The sequence below is a fragment of the Augochlora pura genome, chromosome 11 (genome assembly GCF_028453695.1).
Source record: "Augochlora pura isolate Apur16 chromosome 11, APUR_v2.2.1, whole genome shotgun sequence".
Lineage (NCBI taxonomy): Eukaryota > Metazoa > Arthropoda > Insecta > Hymenoptera > Halictidae > Augochlora > Augochlora pura.
This window is the reverse complement of record NC_135782.1, coordinates 13,158,505-13,176,395: the sequence shown is the minus strand read 5'-3', so window position 1 is coordinate 13,176,395 and position 17,891 is coordinate 13,158,505. Positions and strand designations below refer to the sequence as shown.

At 38.3% G+C, this 17,891-nt stretch overlaps 2 protein-coding genes across 2 annotated transcripts; both read left to right on the top strand.

Moving 5' to 3' along the window:
* The first annotated feature begins 6,470 nt into the window (after positions 1–6,470).
* On the top strand, positions 6,471–10,444 carry LOC144477171 (platelet-derived growth factor receptor alpha-like). The gene is made up of 6 exons (XM_078194660.1): positions 6,471–6,680; positions 7,295–7,428; positions 7,707–7,908; positions 8,094–8,227; positions 9,104–9,248; positions 10,266–10,444. Exons 1-6 carry the CDS (start codon positions 6,521–6,523, stop codon positions 10,442–10,444), a joined length of 954 nt encoding a protein of 317 aa, XP_078050786.1. The 5' UTR covers positions 6,471–6,520.
* Positions 10,445–11,228: 784 nt separating this feature from the next.
* Positions 11,229–17,572, top strand: LOC144476831 (vascular endothelial growth factor receptor kdr-like). The gene is made up of 17 exons (XM_078194096.1): positions 11,229–11,381; positions 11,569–11,692; positions 11,920–12,106; positions 12,209–12,382; positions 12,654–12,789; positions 13,056–13,199; positions 13,319–13,474; positions 13,544–13,683; positions 13,826–13,991; positions 14,067–14,179; positions 14,254–14,404; positions 14,641–14,865; positions 15,059–15,214; positions 15,405–15,643; positions 15,751–16,082; positions 16,391–16,496; positions 16,697–17,572. The coding sequence occupies exons 1-17, from the start codon at positions 11,279–11,281 to the stop codon at positions 16,964–16,966; spliced, it is 2,922 nt and encodes a 973-aa protein (XP_078050222.1). The 5' UTR covers positions 11,229–11,278; the 3' UTR covers positions 16,967–17,572.
* The last annotated feature ends 319 nt before the right edge of the window (positions 17,573–17,891 follow it).

Genomic DNA, 17,891 nt, shown 5'->3' with positions numbered 1-17,891 from the left:
TGTAGGCGGTTGATCTTTGGAGTAGCTATTTTTGTGATATTGTGGTTTGAGTTGGCACTAGATTGCTTACGGATAAGCCACGTTCACTGCGCTTGCGTGTATTTCGGCAAAGATGCGTCTTGACCGGAACTACCTGAACAGTACTCTCTGTTTTTTACGGAAAACGGCCCGTATTTATACTCCGTACAACTCGGTACCTGAGCTCTGTACCGAGCGTGGAGGGATGACTCTAGGCTCGTCTTAGCGCGATTTATGACCGGGTGGCCCGTTCACGGGCCACGACTACAACGTTTTTCCGCATACGTTATTTTGCTTAACTTAATATTTACTGACTAAAATTACTGTTACGCTACAAGGGTTGGAAATATATATATGTAATGATATTTCGTATGGATTGGGATTAAGGGGGTCCCCACACAATCAAATAAGCAGTACTGAGTTTCTGTAATAACGAAACGACATTAAAGTTTATTCCTGGTGTAAGGTCTTTTTATCACTTTAACATACACGTGCTTATCTTTTCAATTCTCTGTATTTTACTGTGCCGTCCTTACGCGATGGTAAAATAGATTTCCGCTTATCGGCTGATATCGACTTAACCCATTAACGCCCAAAATGAAACTGCAGTATATTTTTCTATTGTTTTTCTATTTATTAGTCCATAAGGGATAAAATATGCTATATAAGAAAATAAAATGAAAAAAATATATTTACATATCAAGTTTTAGGGGTGTACTCAGCCGTGTACAATGGGCGCTTTAGGAGTGAAATTGTTTGAAACAAGGTCGTTCAACACAAGTAGTTGTACCTGTGCAGGTACAGAGGGCGGTAATGGGTTAATATGGCCGCGTTGATTCGGCCGATATGGCCGGCGGATTCGAATTAAAGAAATACACTTTCTTTACATCTCCCCTCCTCGGCAAAAGTCACCCTCCAGAGTTGCCTGGGAACAGAGCAGCCACGCTCTCTTCTATGCTTGTGTGTCCTCTATCTGTATTGTTGCCGGTGGTGCTGGTGTCAGTTTTGTTATATGGAATAATGTTGAGTTTGTTTTCCTGTGTCCGGTGTTTACTTTGTAAATTGATTTGGATATTTTGTCCAGAATTTTATATGGTCCTGTTCTTAATTCTTCTAATTTTCTTCTGTTTAGTTTGTTCCCATTTTCTACGAATACTGAGTCTCCTTCTTTAAATTCCATCTCGTTTTGCTTACACCATTAATCGTTCTCTTGCATTTTTTTCATCCTTTTCTTTACCATTTTTTAATTTTAATAGTTTTGAGTTTATCAGGGAGACATTTTACCCTGAGTCATATATCCCAAAAATTTCTAAAGTATCATTTAGTGTTAGTTTTACTTTGATTAATGGTGGCACCACGAGTTTTTTTGGCTCTCTTCGTTTAGTTCAGCCTCTAATTCGTTATTATTTGTGCATTTAATGTTGTCTATTTCTTTCTCCTTTGTTCCAAACCAGCATGAGGATTCGGGGTGATAACGTGCACCTTTATTTAGTTTTTCGCACGTTTTGCATGGTCTTTTTTTTCAGTTTTCTCCTTAGCTTCGAATTCTATATTTTCTTTTTTTGCGAATATTCTCTTAGCCATTAGATGTTCATTTTTATTAATTTCATTGTAAAGATCTTCTATTTCCTTGAGTTCTTCTCTGTCAATTTTGTTTAGTATGAATTTTGGTAGGCCGGCGGCAATCAGACTAATCAATGTCTGTTTGCTCATGGATCTATCTATTTCAAGTAGAAGCTTCTCTTTTTTTACGGCATATTCTATTAGTGTCCCAAACTTATATTTGAACGAGACCGCGTATATTACTGGGTCCCATCCTTTATTTGCGTATGTATTGAAAAATTTTTGTTTCCATATTTTCCATTCGGAATTCAATGTTAGTTTTATTATCATTGCACCGTACTAGTCTAAGGACGACTTGTCTAAGGCGGGTCACACACTATCAAGTACACCTGACAGGCACGCCTGAACAGTTACGCCTGTCAGGTGTACCTGATACCTGACGAGCACACACACTCTTCATGTAGACCTGTTAAGTTTGTCAGTTCACCATGGATTCTCTAGAAGATGATCTGCTCTTTCTCTCCTTATTTTTGGTAATTTTTGCGAAACGTAAAAACATACGGAAGAAACGCAAACAATGGTGTAAGGAATGGTTGCAGAGAAGAAATAAATTTACCCATATCAATCTCCTTAATGAATTAAGATATGAACCACCTGATTATAACAATTTTCTACGCATGAAGGAATCAGTGTACAACGAGTTACTGTCATTTGTATCTCCTTTGATTAAGAAGAAAGATACACAAATGAGAGCAGCTATATCCCCACACGAAAGACTGACAACTACTTTGAGATTCTTATCAATTGGTCAACCGTATGAGTGTCTCAAATATTCAACTAGGATTTCACCACAATCTCTTGGACAAATTATTCCTGGTACATGTGTGGCCCTGTCCAATGTTCTGCAGAAATACATTAAGGTATGTCCTCTATTTTTTTTTGTATTAAATTTTTAAAATATCAAATATATAATTTTTATCAATAAGACACCTTTTAATAAATAATAGGGAAGGAAAAATGAAAAGTAAACTTTTAATATACTTAAACAAGCTTTTTATTTTCATATTTACTCATTCAAAAGTGAAATTTGATAAAAAAACTTCCTGCTGTTTCTGTATTGTTGTGAGAAGTTGGGTTTTGTTCTTGTTGCATGAATGGTGCGTGATGTTGTGGACTTGGTGTGGCAGATGGTGTGTAATGTTGTGGACTTGGTGTGGTAGATGTTGTGTAATGTTCTGGACTTGGTGTGGTAGATGTTGTGTAATGTTCTGGACTTGATGTGGTAGATGTTGTGTAATGTTCTGGACTTGTGAAAGTAGTATTTGGGTAGTTAAGGGCGCACATTTCTGCTTCATATAGTATGTCGTTAATTTTTTTTTCGAACATGATGTGCAGGCGTTTATCTTTAATGCCCCTCATTTTCATAGCTACTGTTCGTCCCAAGAGCTCGCAACAGTCGATTTGTGGTTTCGGTCGTTTGAAATGATCACGATCAGTAGACAATATCTCAGCTGATATATCATCATTGGATTTCTTCTTTATACTGGGTCCAGGTCGTGAAATTGCAGTTGACGCCGTAGGTTGATTCGATTTCCGCTGCTCTTCTTGAGAGAAAATTGGTGTCAATTGGTTTTCCTCTGGAGATGGGTCATCAATGGTCACCTAAAATCAAAATACAGTTTAATTTTGACTAATAAATCATTATTTTTATTTTTCAGTTTCCTAACACTACAGAAAAATGGAAAGAAATATCAAAGGATTTTGAGAATCGATGGAACTTCCCACACTGCATAGGCGCCATGGATGGCAAGCATATTGATATAATTCCCCCAAGAAATTCGGGTTCTTATTATTTCAATTACAAAGGAAAGCATAGTATGGTTCTTCTTGCTATTGTAGATGCAAACTACCGTTTTCTCCTTGTGGATTTCGGAACAAATGGCCGCGTATCCGACGGTGGACAGGGAAGGTTTTTAAACATTATCTGCTGAGGCGCCGGATTTCATTGAGGAGTCAATTTTCTTCTGCTCCTTTCGTACATTGGATCTTAAACTGTTAATTGTTTTTTTAGCCAAGGTCTCGTTTGCATCAGGCTCTATTTCCTTCAGTTTATTTACTAATTTTCTGTATGCAGCATCTCTCTTGTCTCTATTACGATAGTCATTATCCGTTACTTTCCACAAGCAAGGTTCGCTTTTATAAATTTCAATGAAATCTCCAAGAAATTCATTATTTCGTTGCGACATTTTTCAATATGTACCTAAACAGATTATTTTATTTGGTAAACAAAAATTAAAGAAACAAAACAGTTAAATAAATCAAAATTACAAAGCTTTAACCTACACATTTGAACTGTCCACATCAAAGGATTGTTAAAAACTGAGACCTGTTCAGGTGAAACCGCCACACACACACATCAAGTCTACTCGCCTGTCAGGCAGAACTGATCGAATTTTCATCAGATGTTAGGTGGCCTTCAGGTCGTCTGAGAGGCTAGTTATTCCCGCCACAGACTATCAGGTACACCTGACAGGCGTAACTGTTCAGGCATGCCTGTCAGGTGTACCTGATAGTGTGTGGCCTGCCTAAGAATAGTCTGAAAATTTCTATTTTATTTTGATCATTTGTTATGTCGAAACGTTCACATTCTTTTTCGAATGCGTCGATCCATTGATCTGGGTTTGAATTTTTCATAGTGACCTTTTCCAAAATAAATTTTTCTGCGATTTTGCTTAATTTTTGTGGTTCAGCCGTTTGTTTGTTTTCTGTGTCTCTGTTTCTTGTGTCAGACGTGGGTTCTTCTTTTTCCTCCAAGAAGATGTCTCTGAATTGGATATTTCCACCTTCGTCTATGTATACATCTTTTATTTCTTTTTTTAAAAGAATCCAAATTTTCCTTGTTTGGTGCCTTTTTTGTAATGTGTTTTTTATTTTTCTGTAGACTTCTGTATTTCCAATTTCCGTGTGTAGTTTTGCTGGTTGGCTTCCCTCCGGTATCTCAAACGTTCTGTTTGTTTCTGTGGTGACTGGTGTTATACACAGAATGTTCGATTTTCCGTCCGCAGTTGCTTTTACTTTGAATTCAAATAGCAGTTTCTCCATTTTCTATGGTAATCCTAAAATGTCGTTTTATAATGATATTTCTTATGGATTGAGATTAAGGGGATCCCACACCATCAAATAAGCAGTACTGAGTTTCTGTAATAACGAAACGACATTAAAGTTTATTCCTTATGTAAGGTCTTTTTATCACTTTAATATACATGTGCTTATCTTTTCAATTCTCTATATTTTACTGTGCCTTCCTTACGCGATGGTAAAATAGATTTTCGCTTACCGGCTGATATTGACTTCATATGGCCGTGTTGATTTGGCCGATATGGCCAGCGGATTCGAATTAAAGAAATACACTTTCTTCACAAATATAATTTGACCAACGTTTTGTATATTCAAGACTTGAAATAAGTAAGAAACTGTTGACCTCAATGGAATGACTGGTATTGAATTATCGAATTTATATATCTTGTTAATGAAAGTGTTACGAGCCGGGGGCCACTGCACACGTGGCCGGAGTTTGCCTCGTAACTTCGAAAGAAATATTAATAGGTACACCTCGATCGGTAAAGATGGAAAAAATAAAGATGGAAAAAGACTCGAACTGGAAGATGGAATGAAATAACTTGTACACTGAATTGAAAATAAAACTAATATAATTTAACAACTTCAGTCTATTACAAGTGCGTAAGTGTAGTGTAAGATTCGCGATGGTCCTAAGACACGCTCCCTGGTTTTCGCACCAAGTCGGCGAGGGTTAACTATTGCTCGAAGGAGAACTCGGCTCGATCTTGCTACGTCTCACGTCGCGATTTGACTTGAAACTGCCCGATGAGAAGAAAAATCTTAGCCCTTTTATACGCGGCTGAACTATTGTGGAATATTTGGTGGTGGGGACTGGGCCTACGTGACCAGATCATCCCGCGGATGATACAGTGACATGTGGTCTCAGCCCTTAAACTGGCGTCCGTTAGAAGACTAAACATTTTTGTTGTTTGAATCGTGGGGGCCTACACCGCGGATGATACAGTGACTCGGAAACGGGTGGTCCCAGCCCTTAGGCTGGCGTTCGTCGGAAAACTAAACATTTTTATATTATGATCGCGGAACCGTGCTTCCGGCCGACGTTAGCTAGCGTAAACCCTCAAGAAGGAGCAGAAAAAACGTCGGGAGTAATCTCCGTACGTAACAAAAGACAACCTGAATAATAATTAAATCTATGAGTTTGCAACACTTTCTACTTATCCTGCCATATTGGATCCATGCTTAGCTTTTAATTAGAAATGAAGAAATTATAACGTGGATTGAATACGTTTCAATTAATTCTTCCGTCATTCGACCATTTATGTACATTTCAGTGTCTACATAGTTTGAACGCCAATAATCTAGTTTCTCCAAGCGAGGTTACAATAGCCAGCTCGAGTAAATATTATATTCCACTTACACAATTATAATAAAATATTCGAGAACCATTTAATTTTAAAACATATAAATAGAAAAGAAACAGTGCTAACGCAAGAGTAGCGTTTGATTTTTTATTTTGTCTTTTGCAACCTGTGAACCAGAAACCGTAAGAGTACCGATTTTCATAATAAACGAATAAAACCGTATTTCGGACCGACTTTAATGAAAAGATACCACAGTGCATCAAACCTTAGTCCATTGCACTGACAACAGTAGTTGCGGTCAGCTTAGGACGCAGCGCGGATTAAAAATAAATTATGATTAATATGACGTTGTCGTTGATAAGTCGTGGTCAGAGGATTACTGGGGTATGATCAGATCCTAGAAATGTTACCATAATTCAACAACACACTACTGTCGTGATCTTTGCGGTTGAGCGACGCGCTTCTAGAAACGAAGCGCAGCCGTGCGATTTCGTTCCATGGTGCTTCGTCAAACGTATAAAGAAGTTCAATCGATAAAGAGTTCAAGCTCAGTGATAAATATAAAAAGAAAGCGTCGAAAAGATAAGCACGTGAAAATGCCGTGCCGCCACCGAAGGTTCCTCTCTGCTGTCGTTCTTCTCTCATACCTGTGCAGAGGTAACTACAGTTTTACCTGCCACCCATCCATCCATGGCCCGTGAAGCGTTCGGCGAGCAATGACGCGAGCATGTAGTCGCCACGATCGAGAGCCACACTCTCGAAAGACCACTTTGTTGACTGCGTGTGTTAGATGATCGAGACGAACTCCATTGAGACTCTGTCATAGTAGACCGGATCTATGGATCTGCCATTCCGCTTCATTCACCTGCACTCCGACTTCTCGATTCCTCGAAAAGCAGCCGGTATTTTGGAGCCTCGGTTTTGATCACTCCGTTGCGGAGTGATCAAAATGCGGAAAATTGAATATTATTTCCATCGCGTTTCCGTGCATTGCAGCTTATCTCGATGAGACCACATGTTCTTCCCATGCTTTGCCGGTCGACAGCTTCTTGCCGCAGCTTCCTCGTGCGATCACATGGTTTCCTGTAAATATTGTTTACATATGGGCATCTGTCTCGCGCTTAAGTGAATTAATCAATTGTCTCTGATAATTTATGCGCGGACAAGTATACGAGGAATCAAAAGTTTCTTCCAGTGACCACAGGAACCCACCGTTTCAATGTCAAGGGTGACTTTCGGGACACCGTCTCTTTTTCTGTCTCTTCTTTCAGACATGATCGCTTGGAAACCAAATATGTCACCCAGCGCTGACCAAATTATTTTAAAAGAAGGCGATTCCTTGCGGCTGCTATGTTATGGAAGTTCAAACATAGTCTTCGATTATCCCATTCCGAAAGCACATATCGTAAGTAATAAAATATCAACCCCTTGCCGTACTTTAACGAGTCATATAACGAGATAAATGTTCGTCCATTCCTTTAAGTGGAAATCAAATTTTCTTCTCTTGTCACCAATATTTAAACATTCGTTCAGATGTAAGCACACGATGAGTACAAAATTTCTTTTCTTCTTAGAAATTAGTGGGATCATACGGCAAAGGGTTAAGGTGTTTCGCGTATTAAAAATTTTATGTAGACTTGTCCATGGCAGAAAAAATGATTACAACGTGTGCTTTAAAAACAGTCTGATGCAGTCTATTCGCCTACATCATCCATCGAAGTAAACAAAAACCGAGATGAAAATGGCACCTACTGGTACGAGTTTCATCGACCGCATACAGTCTTCGGGGACACTGATTGGTATGGTTGCTCATACGATCCCATTATGGTCACTGTTCATAATTACTCCGACCCTAAAGTCAGGTGGATTTATGTCTATGTTCAGTGTAAGTGTAATTCAGATTTGTTTTAAATTGTATTGGTTTCTACAAAAAATCCTCCAAACATTAATGTTGTACCTGGGCAGAGCCCTCCCGAGTACCAACTATGTTAACTGCGATGCAGTGGATTAAATCTGCAGTGAATTTTATAGTATCAGGAACAATTTAGAAGTTGAACCGTTATGTTTCAGCTGAAGAGATTCAATTTGTTGTACGAAAAGATTTTAGTAAGATGGAAGCTGAAGAAGGTTACGACATTATCATACCGTGTAGACCAACGTCACCGCATGTGGAAGTCCATCTTAAAAAGTTCATTCGAGCAAAGGTGTTTGATTGTTTAAAAAAATTTGTAGCATCAACGTCACGAAGCAACGTAACATTCAGAACGTTTCCAATAAATTAAAGAAAAATTGTCTACAATTGGCAGAAATTACGAAATTGCGAGAGACTTGTGAGCTGGTTACTTTACAATGGCCACTTGCTGTGTCTTTACTTCCATTCCAACCATGATTAACTTTGTAATTATCAAATAGGACACATTAAATACTTTCATTAATTTATTTTCCTTTATTTTTCCCTACAAATGTTGACTACGTCTTATTTGGTAAATGCGCACGTTTTTATTTAAATCCTGTACACAGGGTATCGCAGAAGTCACTCTTAATTGGAAAGTAAGGGGTTCCTCAGATCATTTGAAATTTACGATAATGCTCTCCTAGGTATTGTTGACAAGTTATTAACATAAAACGGGGACCAATGAGAGGCTATCTTATTCGGCGCGTGGTGGCCAATCTAATAGGCGGAACTGAACTTTGTCCGCTGGTTGGCTAGCCTCTCATCGGTTACAGTTTTTTTCATTAATAACTCATTAACGATGCCTTAGAGAAAATTTTTGCAAAGGAAAAAGTTTCTTGAAATGATCTCAGGAACTCCTAATTGTCTGATTACGAGTGACTTTTGCAACACCCTGCGCACAGACCTTTTTTACCGATACTACAAATATAAATAACAATTGCACCCAAAAACAAACTAAAGGCACAGCAATTGATATTTTAAACGTATCAAGAAAAAGGTTGGCATTGTTCTAATCATGAACTAATGATAAATGGCTCTTTGTTCTGATATAATTACGTTGTATTCGTGATTGGTAATATGCACAATCATTGTGCGATTAGTCATTTTAATAAAATACATTGTGCAGCATATTTACAATAATATTATCCCATGGCATACTTACGATCCGAAAGTTGGATTTATGTTCAAACAAGTGAAGAAAATTCATAGCGGTACATACACATGCAGTATTGATTTTGGCAATATGGTGCGCATTGATCTGCATGTAAGCGGTGAGTACATTCGTTGAAAGATGTTTACACCATAGTCTAGAGTTTTATAAAATTTTCGTCACGAGATTTTAGGATGGAAGACACTTTTACTGTTTTACAATCGATCGTTTTTATTTTCTTCCGAGTAAAATTATGAGAGAAGGAAAGTTACGTCGTTAACTCGTTAACTAAAACCATAACCGTATGGTAATTTTGGCAACAAACCAACAAATTACGAAATCATCTATAAGCAAAATACATGAAAGTAAACATGTTTGAGGCACGGTTTGGATTATTATTATATTATAATTAAATACTGTTCGCAAATATGTAATTCAAAGTACATCATAAAATTCATACGATAAAAGATATTTCTTCTCATTAGTATTTATATATGTAAACTGCCACAATCACCATTTGGGACTTTTTAAAAACTAAAATATCTTAACAACAAATCATGATTTCAACGTAATTATATTGTTACATTAATTTCTTGCGCATATTGTGAATAATTAAGAAGAAACTTCGACGGTTAATGGGTTAATATAACACATATTCATTCGGTAATTCGTTGCACCGCCATTCGCGAAATGTCGGTATTTGTTGACACTATCTGTAGAAACGATACGATCTATATAAAAATAACGTGACTTGTTGAAAATTATACATTTCTCAGTGAAATTATAGAAAATGATGTAAAACAAATTTTGCCTTCATTAGAATTATCTCTGTTTTGTAAAAATTAGAATTTAATTTATTTAGAATTAAACGAACAAGAATCAATTATATTCTGTAATATACAAACGACGAATTTGAATTTCATTTCGCTATCGGTGATTGTTTGCGAAATGACGAATTTTCGTCGTACGGATAAATATGTGTTAATAAACAAATTGAAATAGTTGGAATTGATTTGTCGATGAAAATCGTTGAATAAAAGAAGTGCATATTTCTCAGGATAGAGTTAGAGAGCGTCTATTTTTTCACGAAGGTTCAATAGATCCAATTTAAACAATACACGATTTTATTTTTATTTAGGGCTGCCTGACGTGCCCCAACCAATTATCAATAATACATTAGCGCATGCAATAAAGGGCGAATCCGTGTACCTGAAGTGTAGCATACAGAGTTTGTACGGCGTCGAGGGGTACGATCTATTTTGGATTCCACCGCAACAAGTATCTATCTTCACGTACAGTGTACTTCACGTATACTAGTATAATTTTGACTGATACGGCATGCTTTCAAATAAATATACATTAAACGGAAAAAATCCTTTACAATAGTTTAACTCTGGGCACTCGAGCGGCGGCTCTGCGGTGCCATTGACCCTTTTGCCGTACCATTTTCTTTATAATTACTATGACTAGAATCTTTGCGATCGCTAATTTCTTAGAAGAAGGAATTTTATATTTATTGTATGCTCAAATCTACTCGAATGTTTAATTGTCGGTGACGTGAGAATACAATTTGATTCCAACTTAATGGAACGGCTGAACGTTCGTACATAACCAATTATAATTTATTATTATAAATCTCCATCACGAGTCTGACTCGTTAAAGTACGGCAAGGGGTTAAAACGGTTGTAACACGTTTAAAAACTATTTTTATAGATCTCGCCAAGGCTCAGATTTAAAAAATTGTTGAAAGTGTAATTGTTATATGTAATATTTATTTTTATAACTTTTATATTTAGCTTTATAAATCGTTCGAGTATTTATGTGACGTGAAAATTCGACGCCTTTTTATATTTTTACAATTATATTATTTATACTAACTGGAAAGTTTATTGTACTTTGACATTCATATACTCTAATATACTGTAAAGGACATTTTATATATATATATATATATTTTAATATATCGCGTAGAAGTGAAAGTTATGCTAGTGTCCGTATACTTTTGGCAACAACTGTACAAGTTTCTTTGCGTTTTCTACACCCATCCTGATTGAATTCAACGCGATAATCTGATGTTTCAGACAGACAGAATCACTATATGGTCAGATCGATTGACCAATCCAAATTTCATCTTCGAGAAGGCGGTCATAATGATGATTGAAGACGTAACCTACAGGGACGAAAATGTCTACCAGTGCGTTGCAAGCGACTTGGTTGATCAATTGACATCGCAGATGTATCTTCAGGTGCACGGTAAGTACGATGACAACGTACCGCGTGAAACGTGGCGATGGTGGCCAGGAGGCCCAGCCAGATTTTAAATCGACGGAGTGGGGGTTGGTCAGGTGACGACAAAAAACTCCCATCTAAACGATGTATCGTATGCTATGTGCATAAAACAATCAACATTCATCAATATTTCTGTCGATTAAACGTTTAGAAGAGATCGAGCCATTCATCAGGATGACAACTCGAGATAATTACAAGCACATACTGCGTAACGAGGGTGACCTCTTCGTATGGACTATCGACGTAGAAGCGTATCCTCCGCCTCAAGTAAAATGGTATTACAAACTGTTTATAAAACACACCATTCTATATCTACATTACTGTGTAGGAACGATGCCAGCCAATTAGGTTGATGTACAATACATGGACATTTAATGACGCTACAAATTTAAACGACAAAATCTTCATTATTCTTTTCTACAGACAGCCTTTGAATTTTATACGAATTTACTAGTAAAGACGTTGATTTCTCAACGTTTTCGTACACATTTTTATTTTCTAGGTTCTATCCCGATGGCGACGAAATTCCAAAAACTTTGTGGCCATCGCCGAAAAACAGAATCATAAGTGATAATGCCTGTTGTGTTCCAGTATTGACAATCTACGATTTAGATATAAATGACATGGGAGTGTATTCTGTCGTAGCCGACAATCAGTATATACAAGAATCATTGGACTTTACGTTGGAAGTACTAAGTACGTTATTTTTATTGTTTATCAACGAAATGTAACAAGTATTAATCGGAGAGACTCTGTCAATTCCGTGACTGACCGGTCTAAACGAATATGAGTTTTTAGCCGCACCAAAAGTATACATACGCAAACAAAGGACGTACTACTTCCAGAATCAGGTGGATGATATTGAATGCCGAGTGGAAGCGTACCCGAAGCCGAATGTTACCTGGACTTACAGGAAATGTCCCGATTATCATTCTTGCGAAGATGCTACCCCCGAGTACTTAACGGTACGCAATGTTCTAATACTAAGCCTACCGAGGACGATTCGTAACAGAATGTACTTAGACTTTACGCCATTTTCATTATACTGCCTGCTCGAACGCAAATATTGATTCAAATATTTTCCACGGACGTGTACTCATAATTTCAAGAACTTTCGAGTGAAGAACGTGACATTGATCATTCGCATCGGCTCGATGGTTTAGTGTCGATCGAAGTCCGCATAAATCCGATCCATCAATTGCGATCGATTTATTAAATTAAGAGATATTCGTATAGGACACCAGGGAAAACGCAAGCCAGATTTACCTGCTGTCTACAGTAACAACAGCCATTGATATGTCCGGCGAGCTCACCTGCAGCGCGTGCAACACTGTTGGCTGCGGAAATATTACCGAGAGCGTGACTGTTTCCGGTAAGAATGTGAGCATATTCGTTGTCTTCGATTAATAAGCGAGAATGCTTTCGCGTCATAACCAGACTGCGGATTAGATTCAACAATGTTATTAAAGTATTAAGAGTCGAAATAAGTCTCGGCTTGATCAGTTACCTATTCTTTGCCTCCGTGCATGCTCCTCAAGTATGCTACTTAAAAGATGACGTAGTTCTTACCTAACGGAAGTCTTCATTACGCGATTACGTTCATTTCCAAATGCTACAATTCGATTCGAAATATTTCAGATAAATTTGGGGAATTCGGTATCGTTCGTACTATAGACCCAGTAGCAGAGGGTGACGACTGGGTGCTGATCTGCGCTGCTTCGATTCAAAATTTTTCAGACAGTTTGACTTGGAGCAGCAAAAGTGGTCCAATTATAGAATCTGGTAATACAATTTCCAATATTCGCGCGAAGATCGCGTTGGAAAATTTAATTTTTTTACAATTGATTTTAAAAAGCAATACAGTTCCACGAGAAATCGAAATAATATGTTCAAACTTTTAGACAGAATTAATATTGATCGGGAGAGCACAAAATTCGCGTACAGATCCATTTTGAAAATACTCAACGTGGCAGTAGAAGACTCGCAGGAATATATTTGTACAGGGAAATCCGCGGATAATTTGATTCAGTCCGCGGGATATCATTTGGTAGTGAACGGTAAATGGATTTGCAATTTTTTTTAAAGATTGAATAGCGTATTGTTGAGTAATAGCAGTTTCATTTTAGTTTTACGAGCACCTACTATTATAAATACCAATTTGAAGCAAGACGAAATTGTTATTGATATCTCCTCAAGAGATACCGGGAAAGTACATTTTTACTGTTACGTGGATGGCATGCCAAAACCAAAGGTCACTTGGTTCAAAGTAAGGAATTAGGGGTCAATGTTACACTGACAAATTAGCACGAAAATTTAAATGTTTATATTTTATTTAGTATTTCACTGTTTTACCATACTTGTAAATTGATTTTGATGCAAATTGTTGAAAGTCGACATTCTTTCGGCAGGATGATCAACAGTTGGTACTTCATAAAGAAAAGTACAAGTATTTCAATAACGCCCAACAACTTGAATTGATATTTCCATTGGATGAGAACAGTAGCGGGAAGTACGCATGTCGAGTGGAGAATCGTGTTGGAAAAGTGGACGCTTTTCAACGAATAGCGATTATAGGTAATTTGAATTAAGTCAGTCGGTAGAAATGCACACCAGTTAGACATTTCACTTTCACTACTTTCCAATTACCAGGGTTCAGAATAGTAACTAGCATTCCTGTAGGTGTGATCATTTTACTTGTCGTGTTAGCGGTGATCGTTGCGATCCTGGTGATCTATTTCCTCATCAAGATTCGTCGTGAAAGGGTAACTTCTGTTTCCAGTCTTACCCCGTGTTTCATCATTGCGCAACAATTTCACAAAAATCTACTGTGTTCCAGTTAAATAGAAAGGAATTAATGAAAGCTGGTCTTATGCACTTCGAGAAAGGCGCTATCGAGAGTTTGAATCCCGACTTGACAGTCGAAGATCAGGCAGATCTCCTACCTTATGACAAGAAATGGGAATTTCCCAGCGACCGATTAAAATTAGGTAGGTTAAGATGACAAATTTGATCTCGACCTTTTCTGCAGCGTAAAAGTTCCTTCTATAGTTCTATAATTCGACCTTTTTTCCGTGATGAGAAAAAGAGCTTCCGGATTTGTTTTCAAAGGTTTTAGTCTATAAGCATCATCTGCTGGCTTTTGACAAACGAATAAAAATGTTAGTTCACCACAGTGGATTTCCCTAATATTTTTCGGCAATAACTACTTGGTAATGATTTATAGGAAAACAATTAGGAAGCGGCGCTTTCGGTGTAGTATTGAAAGCTGAAGCTGTCGGCATTTGCGAAGGCGAGTCGGTTACCACTGTAGCGGTGAAAATGGTTCGTCGTGGTCCCAATCTCTTGTACATCTCTGCACTTGCCAGCGAACTCAAGATCATGATACATCTTGGCAAACATCTGAACATTGTCAATCTTCTTGGAGCTTGTACAAAAAATATCTTGAAACGTACGTCTCGTATCGATTAATTAATGTAGGTGTAAATTTCTTGCGATTACGGGATTACTTTTTCAACTTTGTTTAGAGAATTGCTATTCGGACAATTGAAATTAATTACGATATTGATATAGGATTATTAAATTTATTAAATAATTTATTAAATTATCTTGTTGATTAAAACAACCTCGCCTTGATTCTTTAGGCGAATTGTTGGTGATCGTCGAATTCTGTCGATTTGGAAATCTACACGATTACATGTTGAAGAATAGGAACGGCTTTATCAATCAGATTGATCCAGCGTCTGGTAAATTAGATTTCGGCATCAACCACGATTTATTGAAGAAAGCTGTTAACCCCCGCACTCCTAATAGGTTCGTTGCTGTAATTTTTTCTTGACGCTGTCTGTATTTAAAAAAGCTATGACTAGAAAGTTATCGCTTCGGGTGATTAATACGCTGAAACTACTCGTGTATGCAAAGGTTTGCTGTACTGACGGTTTTATATACCCTTTCGTTTGCGCTACAGGGTAAAATTTGTTGAATCGTCAGCTTCTGACGGTAAGAACTATAATTCGAAATCTGATTCGCTGCCACGTCAAGCCACAGCTACAGATTTCCAAAAGTTCAGAATGTCGGCAGATGATCCTGTACTTGGGTCTACTCAATGTGCATCGTCCAGCTGTCGGGGAGACTACAAGGTATCCAATTTGAAACCAATTTGCACGCAGGATCTGTTGTCCTGGGCGTTCCAAGTAGCCCGTGGAATGGAATATCTCAGCCAGAGAAGGGTTAGTTCCTGCGATTTCTTCTCGCAGATAATTCTATCAGAGCAGGATTATTTCATTTAGTTTGTATGCAATGGATGTATATCAATCTCTGGAAAATGAATTTGCAGATACTGCACGGTGACCTGGCCACTAGAAATATCCTGCTGGCCGACGACAATGTGGCAAAGATTTGCGACTTCGGTCTGGCCAAGAGCATGTACAAAAGAGAAATTTACAAAAAGAAGAGCGACTGTCCATTACCCATTAAGTGGTTGGCCATCGAAACGATGAGAGATCGAATTTTCTCCACGCAATCGGACGTTTGGTCGTTCGGCATAGTACTGTGGGAGTTCTTCACGCTGGCTGAAACACCGTATCCGGGAATACAAGCGGAGATGGTGTATCAGAAGCTGATGGAAGGTTACAGAATGGAGAAGCCTGTATATGCCATCTCGAAAGTGTAGGTTTCCGCTCATACTATTTTATTTCGGAATGATTCCAAACATATATATACCAAGGACTGCGCTGTACCGATAACATGTACAATTTCGAACTGCCAGAGCAAAGCTCCTCGAGAAGCTTACCGAACCCTTAACGCTGCCATAAGCTATCTAAAAAATCGTTAAACTCGAGCCGTCATCCGAATGGAAATTGTGAAATATTCCTATCGGCACGGCTAACTGTTTCAACATGGTTAATCATTCACCGACGGTACACGCAGTGTAAATTGTAAACGATATCTCGAGGTTTGCAATTTTTCATTTCTAGGTACGATATAATGCGCCAGTGTTGGAAGAGCGAGCCATCTTCGCGACCGAGTTTCACGCAACTAGTCGACAGTGTAGGTAATCTGTTGGAGGACAATGTGAGAGCGGTAAGTTCCTTTAGCGATCCTCATATATCGTTTTGTAGAGAATTGGAACACGTTTTCGTGTAAGCCACATGTTAATCAATAATTGAAGGCCACGGTCACGTGAATGAATACTTGTCGGACGCGATAATTTCGCAAGATATTTATGTATAACTTTAATTAATTCTAGATGATTCGATACAAAGTAAAATTGGCAATTTCAGCATTACATCGAATTAAACACCCCGTACATGGATATGAACAGAACTCGGATGGAGGGCGGAATGAACGATTACCTGACCATGGTCTCACCTCCCGACCACGTTGTGCTTTCTCCACCGACTCAGATGTCGACGAATTTCAACGCATTTCAAGCCACAGCGGAATCTGGTTGCTTGCGCACGGATCCCGTAGACGCTATAGAGTTGTCGCCGATGTTGAACAAGAACGATGATGATTCTTATCTGAAGCCTATCAGTACCCACAAGCGGTAGGATAGAGGATAGAACTTGCCACGGAACAGAGGAACCTCTGATCGCATTTACGGGAATTGCAACCTGCCGAACAGTTTGAAGTTGATAGGTTTGAATTATTGGACTACAAATTAGTACGGTCCGTTTCTTTTGGTGGAAAATGCACTTATTTCCAGAACAAAATGAATTAACAGATTAATCAAAGTATTGTCCATCGCTGTTTACTACTTTTCCCCACCTCTCAGGCAATTTTCGAATTCCATCTCAAAAAAATATCTCGTCTTTTGAGGCGATCCAAGTTACAGGCCAATTTTCGATTTCTGTGAAAGAAGTGAATCTGTGACCTGCCAAATCGTGCTGCATCCGTCGAAACAACCAGTAATCAGTAGGAGCAATGTCCTGCGAGTACGGCGGGTGCGGTAAAATATCCCACTTGAGCGTTTCCAAATAATTTTTCACAACTTTTGCGACACGAGGCTGAGCGTTAGCATGGAGAAGAATGACTTTGTCGTGTCTCTGATCGTATTCCGGTTGTTTTTGTCGTAATGCACGGCTCAAACGAATCAATTGCAGCCTATACCGATGGCCCGTAATGGAATCGCCAGGTTGTACCAGCTCATAGTATACAACACCCTTTTGATCCCACCAGATACACAGCAGGACCTTCGAACCATGAATATTCGATTTCGGTGTTGATGTTGAGGTCGATGGCAATGATTGACCTGGCATAGCGTAGTATTGTTTCTTTTTGGGGTTATCGTAGAACTATCCATTTCTCATCCCCAGTCGCAATCCGATGTAAAGAAACATCTTTAGGCGTGATTACTAACTAATATTCTAACATAGTCAAAAGCGAACTATGTTAAAAAATAGAACAAAATGCAGAGATGAATATAAAGCAGTATTCTTCGCTGCCATTGTCATAGAGCGTTGCGTATTGTAAAGC